Source organism: Molothrus aeneus, chromosome 5 (genome assembly GCF_037042795.1).
Source record: "Molothrus aeneus isolate 106 chromosome 5, BPBGC_Maene_1.0, whole genome shotgun sequence".
Taxonomy (NCBI): Eukaryota; Metazoa; Chordata; class Aves; order Passeriformes; family Icteridae; genus Molothrus; species Molothrus aeneus.
The window spans coordinates 58,170,055-58,181,563 of NC_089650.1; the positions used below are offsets into that span (position 1 = coordinate 58,170,055).

The 11,509-nt window shown below is 40.0% G+C and overlaps 1 protein-coding gene and 1 long non-coding RNA gene across 2 annotated transcripts in view; one reads left to right on the forward strand and one right to left on the reverse strand.

Annotated features, from left to right (window-relative positions):
• RSBN1L (round spermatid basic protein 1 like) overlaps positions 1-6,992 on the forward strand; it is a 47,677-nt gene extending 40,685 nt beyond the window's left edge. The window contains exons 7-8 of the mRNA XM_066550891.1: positions 1,343-1,451; positions 1,533-6,992. Of these exons, the coding sequence (XP_066406988.1) occupies positions 1,343-1,451; positions 1,533-2,186 (763 nt within the window). The 3' untranslated portion in view covers positions 2,187-6,992. The remainder of the gene's footprint in view (positions 1-1,342; positions 1,452-1,532) is intronic.
• A 1,499-nt stretch (positions 6,993-8,491) lies between these two features.
• On the reverse strand, positions 8,492-11,262 carry LOC136557242 (uncharacterized). The gene is made up of 3 exons (XR_010783745.1): positions 11,109-11,262; positions 10,534-10,641; positions 8,492-8,518 (listed from the first exon to the last, which is right to left on the reverse strand). It is a non-coding gene; the product is annotated as an uncharacterized lncRNA (long non-coding RNA).
• Between the last annotated feature and the right edge of the window lie 247 nt (positions 11,263-11,509).

The following is an 11,509-nucleotide window of genomic DNA, read 5'->3' on the forward strand; positions in this document are numbered from 1 at the left end:
TGCCTGCTTCCTAGAACAGTAATAACAGGACACATATATATCTTTATATAAAAATAGGTGCTCATCTTGCAATTGAAAAAGGGCTCTTGAACATCTATTGGATTCTGAAATATTTCAGAAGAAAATGTTTCAGCTCTGCTGCATCGGCTGCTCCCCAGGCCCCCTATGTCTGACTTGTACCCTGGTTTTGGAGGGTGGAGGCAGGGTGAGGGATGTACTGCAGGGGTGGCAGGTGCCAGCCCTGCCTGCAGGAGGCACAGGCAGGAGGGCAGCAGTGGGTTCTGATCCCTGCTCCCACTCCCTGCTCGCATGGGCAGCGTCTGGATGTGCAGCCTGTGCCCACTGAGGAGCTGCTGCATTCCCTGCTGCATTCCTGTCAGCCCAGGGGGCTACAGAGGGGCAAGGACAGAAATTCTAACCAGGTTCTCTCTGGCTGAGAAACTGTCCTTGCAAAACTACTCCAAGGTGAGCTTTATGCTTTATAAATGAAATCTTCATATAATCACATTTAAATTTTAAAAATCTTTCTGAAATGCAAACATCCCTCAAAAGCGAGTATGTAGAGCTTTTATTTTTAACATGTTTTCAGTGAGGAACAGAGTTTGGCCTTTAGATCAGGAATTTATAAGGATTGTAGATGCTTTTGCCTTTTGTGACCTGATTCTAGATGATGTCTCAAGAGGAGCTTTATTAATGGTGTGTATTTCTTTGGGAGAGATGCTTTGGAACTAGAGATGTTTCTCCTAACAATTGGAATATGGAGACAAAGCCTTATTCAGACTTTGCTCTTGGGTAGCTCTCTCTAGTGAGCATAAATAGGGATGTATTTTTAAGGGATGTTTTGTGGAGGATGCCATTGGCTGATTACTGGCATTGTGGCAGCTTAATGTAGGTTCAGCTTTTACTCCTACCTCTGGGCAAGGTGTTGGAGGCTGAGGTGCTGAGCAGTGCTCCCAGTCAGACTGCTCTGTGCTCAGGTACCTGATGGGTGCTGGAGTGCTGACAGAGTAGGCCCAGTCTATCTGGGACAGCTGTCTTTCAACATCTAGGCAACCAAGAGGCCAGCTAAAAATAGAAATGGAAAATAGTGTGTTTTGTTGGCCTTTTATTGCTGCCTTTACTTCCACTTATAAAGAAATTGTAGTTAATTTGTTTAACCAGTTTAATGAGCTTCTGTTTTAGAATTAACTGATCAACTTTTTTTTTTAATTGCTGATTATGGTAGAGTTGTTGCACTTTTTTAAGTTAAAAAATTTGCTTTATCCTTGCTTGCAGACTTTTTGTTATTTTCTGCAGCACGGTAGTTTCAGCCTCTGACTGTGCACTTGTTACTCTTCTGTAGGTCTGAGCAGCCTCGTATAACCAAAGATGTAATTTGTTTTCATGCTGAGGACTTCTTGGAGGTAGTTCAGCGAATGCAGTTAGATTTGCATGAGCCTCCACTCTCACAGGTAAGCACACTGAGAACTGATGGTCAGTGTCCTCTGAGTACTAAGTCAGAGTTTTCACCTTTCCCCACCTTTTCCCTACAGTGTGTCCAGTGGGTTGATGATGCAAAGCTTAATCAGCTGCGAAGGGAAGGCATTCGCTATGCCAGAATCCAGTTATTCGATAATGACATTTATTTCATCCCGAGGAATGTTGTGCACCAGTTCAAAACAGTTTCAGCTGTGTGTAGTTTGGCTTGGCACATCCGGCTCAAGCTCTATCATTCAGAGGAAGAACTCTCTCAAAACACAAATACTGTTGAAGCAGGGACCTCTGCAGACCCCAAGTCTTCGGTTGTTGGACTTCAGACTGACAGAGTTTGTACCGTGAGCAAAGATACCTCCGAAGACACCAAATTTCCAGATGCTCTGCAGACCAAGTACCTGCAGCAGGAGTTTGTGCCCATAAAACATGAACCTCTTGCATCTCTCAGAGTAAAAGAAGAACCCATGAATGTTGATGTTGCTGAAAAGACAGTGACACCTAATGACGTCGGGGGACAGAATGTTCAGGCTAGGCTGGGTCACGCTGAGTTGACATCACTAAAGTTGGAAGTGGATTCTAAATTTGAAACCGGCAACAAGGACTTACAAGGCAAGTTGTGCTCTGGAGGTCACGTACATCCAGATGATACAAGACAGCCTAGCTCATCATATCCAAAATTGCATGGACAAAGAGAGGATGATTTTTTGTCCTAAATTTGTATATATGGTTTTAAATTCCTTTTTAAACTTAATGATGTAATAATGTAAAGATCATAAATTGTGAGGCAAGTTTGTGACTTGTCTTCGCATCTGTTACAGAAAATAGTTATGTAGCTTTGTAACATTCCTCAGTGCCTGTCCATAACTGTGAAGTATCAAAGCACTTAGGGCCAGATGCACTGTAAACACTGCAGGTTTAACATAAAGAAGTCTTTAAATAATTTTGAGTTGTAGGTTTTAGAGTAGAGCTGACATTTAACATATATATTTTTTGTAAGATGAGCCAGAATTCTTTTTGACAATTCCAGGCTTTTCCATAGAGCTTATTTATACCAATTTTTTCATTTTAAATGTGTCAGCACTGTAGTGTAAATATCTTTTTTAAGAATCTTTTTAGTGTGATTTATACTGAAATGTGAGCTGCTTAATAAAGGTTCATAATAACAGATTGGTTTTATTTTTGGGTCTGCAAAAAATAATTCAGTCCAACTGCCTCTCTTAGTGGTTATGTTTCTGCCTGCCACTAATGCATAGGATGCCCTTACGCCTTGAGGGTGAGGAGCTGTAGCAAACTGAGGTAGAGCTGAGGCATCTCTGTAAATGCAGATTAGTCAGCAGGCAGAATCAGTCCTCCCTTCACACAGTTCCTTATGGGTGCTCATTCCAGGCACTCCCCAAACTCCTGCTGTCAGATACTCATGTGGAACAGGGAGTCAGACTGGCTGTTTGGAGGGCACTTGGACACACAGTGGGCTCCAGGAGTGCTGCCAGTACCTGCCTGCATCTGTCTAGATGAGCTGGTGCAAGGGAGCAAACTCTCTCCTGGGCTTTGCCTCTTGGCCCAGCTCAGGGCACAGTTCAAGTTCAGACAGTTCCACTTCACATTAAAAAAAAAAGAAAAGCAACCAAAAAAATCAACAAACCCACAAAACAAGCCAAAAAAGCAACCATTCCCTCAAATCTGTTATCTGACTGCAATAAAAAGAATATTTAAGTAATTACTTACCAAGCTAAAAAGGCCTGGACTTTGGCAGTGACCTGTAATTCACAGAGACATACCTGGATTTGAATTGTCCCTGTGGTGATAGTGCCAGGCAATAAAGAGGCTGTGTGGCTTATATGTGTACTGGGAAGGTTCCTCATGAGTCACAGTTTGGAAGCAAGAGGTGTTTCATTAAGAAAATAACAGCAGCGTCCAAGTTAACTGTTCTCTTTCCCCAGTTATGGAACACTTGGTTCTTTTAGGTTGTGTTCTGAGGGAAAAGAATTTCAAGGCTAGCTAGCATCTGATCTGGTAACTCTGTCATTTAACCTGTTTATTGTCTGTGTATTGTACTCCTGTGTAGTTCAAACACAGGCAAATGATACGTGTCTCTTGGATAGCTGCACACAGCAGTGAACTGCCCTACAGCCTGTCCTTCAGCTCAATATGTAAAACTTCACATCCAAGGCCTATTATTTCCAAAGCCCTCTGTATCTCTGATTTTTGGTAGGAATTTTCTGTATAACATTTTTGGAAGTTGTACATCCTTAAGTACCCAGTTTATAAACTTTGATGCAATTAGTGGTCACTTGGGCTTCATTAGTAGCAATAGAAAAATGTGATTTTCAGGCAATGTCCAGTTCAACTACCTGAGGTCCTTCTGTTGTAAATGCTTTTTTCCTTATAGGTTGTTAAAATTTAAAATATTACTGCATACTCACAGGTGGCACTAAAATCAGCTCTTTATTAGATGAGTGCGCTGATTGGTTTAATCCAAAAGATGTCAAGAAATTATTAATTAAATCAATATTTGAATTGCTAAACATTACTCCTACATAGCCATAAATATGTATTAGAGAAGCAATAGGAATGTGAGTCTCTTGGATGTGGCTAATACGTCCTTAAGTCTTACTACTGTTTTCTTTAATGCTGGCTAAGAGATTACTACCAGTTTTGCAGCCTCAGGGATCTTTCTTTCCCCTTTGCTGTGAGCAAATGATCCATGTGTGATGTGGTATTTTATTGCCTCTAGCAGATTCTGATCTGAAAAAATTAATTTGTTCATGTAAGAATTTGACCCTCCCTTATAGCAGGAATGTGGTCTCAGCTCCCTTGATTGTTTTCTGGATTTTCTGGAAATAATACTTCCACCTGTAATCTCTGGCTTCATGAACATCCGTGCACAGTTACTTGGCCATTCCTGTTCTGTGTGCTGCCCATGGGAGAGCAGCAGCAGAGCAGAGCTGCAGCTTGCACCAAGCACACAGCTCTGCAGCTGGGATAGATGAGGGCTCCAACTTTAGCCAAACCAGCCTTGCCAGATACTGCTTTTTAAAACAAAAACCACTCAAAACAAACTCCCAAAACTATTTAGTTGACTCAGAATAACAAATCTTACCAGTGTGCTGGTCATGCATAGGCTGACCATTTGTTTGGGTTCATTCAAGTCATTTTTGGTAACCTGTCAGATTTTAGTGAAGTGTGGACACACATCCCCAGGACAGCTGCCAACTTTCTGCAGCATAGGCCCTGTCCAGACAGAAAGAATAAATCCTTGAAAACTATGAGCAAATACAACTTTACACTTAAGAGTAGAACTTTGTTTCTTTTTGGAGACCTGCTCAGTGGTCTTGGCTGATGTAGTCTTGAACTTCTGCTCAGGTATCTTAATCCTGAGGTTTTGCTTCTGAAGTGCCCACATATTCAACCCATTTTGTTCTTACCACTTTCAGAATTTTAAGAGATGTTTTAAAGTGGCAGCTTTTTGCAGTTTGTATGTATTCTTTTGGTTTTTTGAGACAGACTAGGTTCTTACTTTAGGCAGAATTCCTTACAGAGCGAATTGGAACCATATTGGGATTTTCAATGGCTACCAGACCTCCCTTTGCATTTACAGATGTCTGCAGTCTGGGCTGTCTGGCTGCATTATTGTTTAGTTTTTACTTGCTTTTTAAAGAAAAGATTTAAAAGAAGTGTCTTCTCCCTGTGGTATGTTCATTTTTATGAGGTTGTCCTTTGAGAGGGGAGTACTTTTTCTGAGAATGTCACCTCCCAAATTGTTCATTAATCTGACAAAGGCCTTGCTTCAGTCCTGTGCTATGGCCTTTATTCCTGCTGCATACAACTTCATCTTCAAACTTTTGCTTCAGCAATAAATCTTTCATGTGTTTTGCTGTACTGAAATTAGTCCTTGCTTATTGCTTTTGCCCCTTCTCTGGATTTTGGTGATGTATAAATCTGTGTTATTTTGGCTGAAATCTCCAGTGTTTTAGTTGTCTCTCTTGGCCCTTGTTCTTGTGCAGATTGGAAAGAGCTGCCTGAGGCCATTGGTGCTGTTCCTATCTCCCTGCACGTGCAGTGGTGTTCCAGTTAATAACATGATGTGCAGAAAATTAGATGTTTTCCTAGATCCTGGTACATATTTTTTGGGTAGCAAAGAATTGCATTGTTACAGTTGCTAAAAAAGCTTTCAAGGGAGGTAGCTACTTTTTTTTTCCTTTAATATTACCGGATCTTTTGCATTTCACTGGCGACTGACTTCATGTGTTACATACAAGTGTTACTCAGTGTTGTGTCACCCCCAGCCCTCCAAATGCCTGAAAATTGACTCTTGAAAGAATTTTCATTACAGGTACTGCTGGCATGCAGATTTTCCCTTCCTTGTTACTATAGCGAATATTTCAATACTACTTTAACTGAAATATTAACTCTATCTAGTATTAGAAATAAAGTATTATTTTAGAGGGTGATGATTTAATTCTTCATCTGTGAAAGAATTCCTTGGTGATAAATAAAGTTGATTTTTAAGTGGATATACATGTGCACAGTAAATAAGTTGGAATTGCAAAAGATGTAGGAAATGGAAATCTGAAATAGTAGAATGCTGTGAAAGCGATCCAAACATCACAGATTTGGAAAATTGAGTAAGTCTTCCAAGAAACACAAGACTGGTATTCATTTATCAAAATGACTGTTTTCTAATATCTGCATGTGAATAAGATGCTGAATTGACCAAAATAAATCCATGATTTTTCCTTGTTCATTGGCAGAATGAACTGTTGTGAGATAGCACACTGCCACGTGACCCTGCTAGGCTCAGAGCTGTACTGATTCTGATCAACAGATCAAAGAACTCCTCAAGCTTCTCAAGTGTCATTTTATTTATTTTCTTGTAGTGGTCAGGTGTGTAGAGAGCCTTGTGTTTAGGCAGCACAGTGCCTGTACCTTACCAGTATGTATCCAAGCTGGAAATGGAAAAGACAAATTTTCACTGCTTTGTGCTTTGCTGTGAATGACTGTCAAGAATGTTTGTTTGATTTGATTATGAGTCACTGTGTTCAGCTGATATTTTATTACTTTCTTAAACAGATGGAATGCACTTTAAAATTGTATAGAACTTACTGATATTTTGTGCAGATCCCACTGAATTTGCAACATATGTGGGAATATTTGGGGAACTGATTCCCATCAGTCACTCATTTCATTTTTCTTAAAAATGCAAGCTATTTTGTGTTCTGTTCAGAAGCAGTGATTAACTTCACAATATTTAGGTTGCTGTTAGAATCATCAGGGATACTGACATTGCAAATTTAGTGTATTATATTCTAACCACTGTTTTTCTCTGTGCTTTGATGCTGATATGATCTCTGCTTTGAAGCCGTGCTGTACTTGAGTGCCAGCTAAACATTGATCTTCTCTTGTTCTGGTCATGCTGATAGATGAGCCTACTGATGAGGGCGTTAGTCCTAAATAGTCCTTTAATATTTGGTGTACAGTTACCTGATACAAACATTGATTAAAACAGCAGTTTAAACTTCTATTTTTATCAAGTTTGATTTTTCAATAGCTATTTTGATACTCTGTTTTCTCATTGAATTTGCCATCCACTGGAATGATGGTGCCATGTTGGGTGCAGCTCAGGCCTGTGCTCTAAGGGCTGTGCTTTTTATGGGAGCTTTTTCATCTGGCTGAGACAAAGTGGGGCAGTTAGCAGAGAAAGTTGCTCCTGGTGTCTGGAGATGAAAATCTTGAGAATTAGACCTGTGTGTGGGAGACTATGTAACATAAGTCAAGGCTGCTAAATCTTTATTCTTAGCATGCAAGAGTAACACCCAGATACTTGCCAATGTGAGCTGAAGCAACTGAGTGTTTTAATTAATCACAGAAATTGAATTTTTAGACTAAAAACATCTTTAAATGGTGATTTTTTAATGAACTTCAGAAAGAACACTGAGATAAAAATTAAGGTGGATGAACTAAGCTCACATTCTCATTGCTTTCCTGTTTCTTGCTCTTAGGCTGTTGTTCTGCACTGTAGAGAGACTTCTCTTATATTTGTCTGCTTGGGATCTTGGTTTTGTTAGGAAAGGCAGATCAGAGGGAATGGCATCACTGAGTTGCAGATTTTCCTGTTCTTTATCCCACCTCAGTACAAATCCAAGGAGGAAATGCAGAATTTGTATTGAACAGTACTCTAGGTCGAGCTGCAGAGATTCCCTAAGTTCTCAAAGCCTGATGCTTTTCAGCAGCAAGTTGATAGCCAGGCCCATTCAGGTCTCCAGAGCTTTATGGGAGATTAACTCCATCAAAACCTTTAAAACCAGTAAAGTGACAGTAAAAAGGTGCAAATGTTTTTTTCACAACTCAGCATAGTTGTTTTTACTGCAATCCTAATTAAAAAGCATAATGTGTTACATGATAGTGCTATGTTTTCCATGCTAGTAAATTCAAACAACTTATTTCTGAGGATGCAATTATTCAGGAGCTTTTTGACTGAAAAGCCATGTTTTGGGGTTTTTTTCCCAAAATTTTATTGATGTTAAAATAGGGAACACCTGATGTTAAAATTCTAAGTTTCTGGGAGTCTCATAATTTCCACTTTCAATTCCAGTTTCTGTCACCCAACTTTCTACACTGTGGAAATGTGAAAATTTTCATGAGGTTAGGCAAACATTTTGCTTCTGTACTGTGATACAGATGTATCAGGAAATAATACTGATAATACATCCCTCAAGTGGTTGTGCACCCTGTCCTGTGCTAGTTCAGGCTTTGTTATTGCCCTCTGTGCCTGGCAGTGCATTTTATGTGTGTCTGCACATGTTCTCAGAGCATTCAGGGTAAACTTTGTTATAGGTGGGGATGCACATGTCACAGAACTGCATTTTTCAAGTATAAAAAGAACACAAAACTAGATACTGTTCTAAAATGGTGACAAATCAAGAAAACCAGTAAGAATTGGCAATTGCAAATTTCAGTTTCATGACCTTTCACACGTGTGTTAATGATTTTTTGTTATCAGACAAAAGCAGATACTCACCTGCAATGCATACTGAAGTGTTCAAACCTGTATACATGATGGAAAGAGAGAAATTATGTGGAGTGTATCTCTCCATGTCCAATATATATCATCAGTACACAGAAATAACTTCCATTTGGTTTCAACAAGCTTTTGAATTGCAGTTTAAAACAAAGCTCCTGAAAGCCAGATTCTCTCCTTTGCCCCCCATCAGCAGCTGCAGGGAGCTGAGACATCCTTGTGCCTTTTTTATCACAAATCAGTGTGAGCCATCTCAGCATGGAGCTCTCCTTTTCCTGCCACCTTCAGCAAATTTGCTTTTCACTTGTTTTATCTTGTTACTGAAGATCAGTTGGTAAATTGAGGAAAATGTGTGAGGAGATTGGTGGAAATTGGTTCCACTTCCAAGCTGTCATCAGCACCTTTGAGAACAGCGTAATTATGAACAGATTTAATTAATTCCTGCAGCTGTTTCTGGAGAGGTCACAGTGGGCTATAGTGTACTCTGTGTCACAGATCCTTCTGAATGAAGTTCTGATAAGGCAGAGATGTGTGCACAAAGATCTCAGCACTGTTCAGGTCAGTTAAATATGATACAAAATTCTCAAAAGGGAAATGCTCTTGTCCAAGTTCCCCTGTAAGGACAAGGAGCTTGGAAAGCTGAGCAGTTCTGTCTGGCTGTGTGTGACTTCTGTATGACACCAGCAAGAAGCATCTGCTTCAGCTTTCCAAATAATTTATTTCAAGGTTGGTAAACCTTTAAAAAAAAAAAAAAAAGCCAAACCCACAACCCAAACTGATATTGCTGATCTTTTCCTATTGAATTAGAGGCAACAATTACAAGGAGATTTGTAAGGACTGTGTGTGATTCTAGTTAATTAGAGATGCCAAACTTTCCGATAATTGTTACATCTGTGGAAGAGAAGGGCTTTATTAAGGGGGCAGAGTCACCATTCATGGCCTATCTTGCTAATAATACACCAAGTTCCAGTGAAGCCAGTTCTTACTCTTCCATCTTTTGTTTTATGTCATAACAATCAATTACCATTGTCAGCTGGGCTGAGGAAACCTGCTCTGCTCTCCTGAGCAGCATGGGGCTGTGCTGGCATCCTCTAAACAAGAGGGTTTGGAATTTTATTTTTCCAGAATCATCAGATGGAAAAGGACCATGGGTGTTCTTTTATGCTTGGTCCCATACCTACCACAGGTAAGTGTGTGTGTGTGTGTGCAGATAAAATCATCTTGTCTGAGGTGCTTGAATGCTTGTTACACACTTGTATCACTGCTTGCTAAGTGGCTCATCAAAGTTTACCTGAATTGGAGGTAGGGCTTTAGATACTCTTCATACATTTTGAAAGCAGCCATAACAAATGCTCAAGGTCTAGACTGCCTGCCATGGAGTGGCATTCCATTCCAGACAGGGGCTCCGTGGCTTGGGTTCCCATTTGCAGAACAGAACCAAGTGGGACTTGCAGATCAAATCTGTTCTCCCACCCCACACACAAAGCTGGACACACACCCAGCACCCTGTTCTCTGCACCCCACACATGGGTACCTGTGGCACCTGTGTGTGCTCACTCTCACAGCTGCTGTAGCCAGCAGGTCTCAGAGCCTGTTCTGACATTAATGTACCCCTCCCCACAGCACATCCTCATCACAAGTGCCAGTTTTTCTTGAAAAATCACTCAAGACTGAAGGAAGTCAGTGCTCCATGGGACCCTCACATGAATGGGCAAGAACTCTCAAACACAGAGCAAGATGAAGTATTTTTGAGAACTACACAATGCATAGCTACACCTCCAAACAACTGTTCCTGCTAGACACTCCCCATAAATGACCTGATGTGCATATCTTGGGGCTGGGTACATGGGTTTGCTTAGTAAAAACCAATGATTTGTTATAAAAAGAAAGGGTTTATAAATATTTTTACTTTTTTTTAAAAACAGCTACTGTTTTGAATTCTTTTGTCTCTGTCTTTTCCTGGCTTCTCCTTTAGCAAGGACAGTCAACCATTCTGAAATAAATAAATATTACTTAAATTCATTTTATAGAGGATTTGTTACCTGATATTCTGAATTGAGATTAACTGCCTTAGAATGGAACATGTTTTCTTAGATAAAGCTCTTTCAGCAGCCTCCCACAATATGGTTCCTCTGTGTTTTTACCCACATCTGTGTGATGAAACAGCAAGAGTAAATCCAAACACTTCAGGAAGACTTTTTTGCACAGACAAGTACAGCTGAATGTACATACTTAAAATTCTACTAGTGAAACACTTGTCTAGGTATGTCCTGTTACCCTAGACTGTTTTTCATTCACTTGACATTCTTTTGTCTCTAGGAATGGATCAGTATTTTCAGTATGCATGTTAATAATGTCCCAGATAACTGCTACATTTGAATTTGGTGTTACTGTATCTCCTGGAAGAGCATTTTAGCCCACAAAATACACTTGTAGTTCCAGTTTTTCCCTCAAGTCCTATTGTTACCTGACAAAGGTCATTTCCTCACATCTGAGTTTGTCAGTGCTCCATGAAGCCAAAGCTTCACCCCCAAAAATTTCATATCCTCTGCTATTAAAGACTGTCTTGTTCAAGTAACACTTTGAGGCAGGTACAAATGCAGTATTTTATACTCACCCTGTATTTTCAGTCTCTTGCAGCATTGGTGATCTCTCACTTGGAAAAGAAATACCATTGTCTCCCTCTTCTCTGGATCTCAGGACTGCTGGCATAGCTCAGCTACCAACTGTGTTCCCTAAGGTTAACAAACTGGTTGGTTATGGGCTGTTACAGCAGCTTAGAAAACTGCTTATTTTTACACTGGTAATGGAATCTCACTGTCAAAAAAAAAAAAAAGGTGTTCCTTTTCTTGCTCTTATTTGACTGCTGTCAATTGTTACTGATTTTTAAAGCAAATTTAGCTCTGTATGGAAATTACTGTTAACTGGTTATTTCTTTACTTACAGGATAAGTAGCAGAAAATGTTAGTCCTCTTTCCTGGGGTTACTCAATGTGCTGGGTACTCTGGGTAGAACATT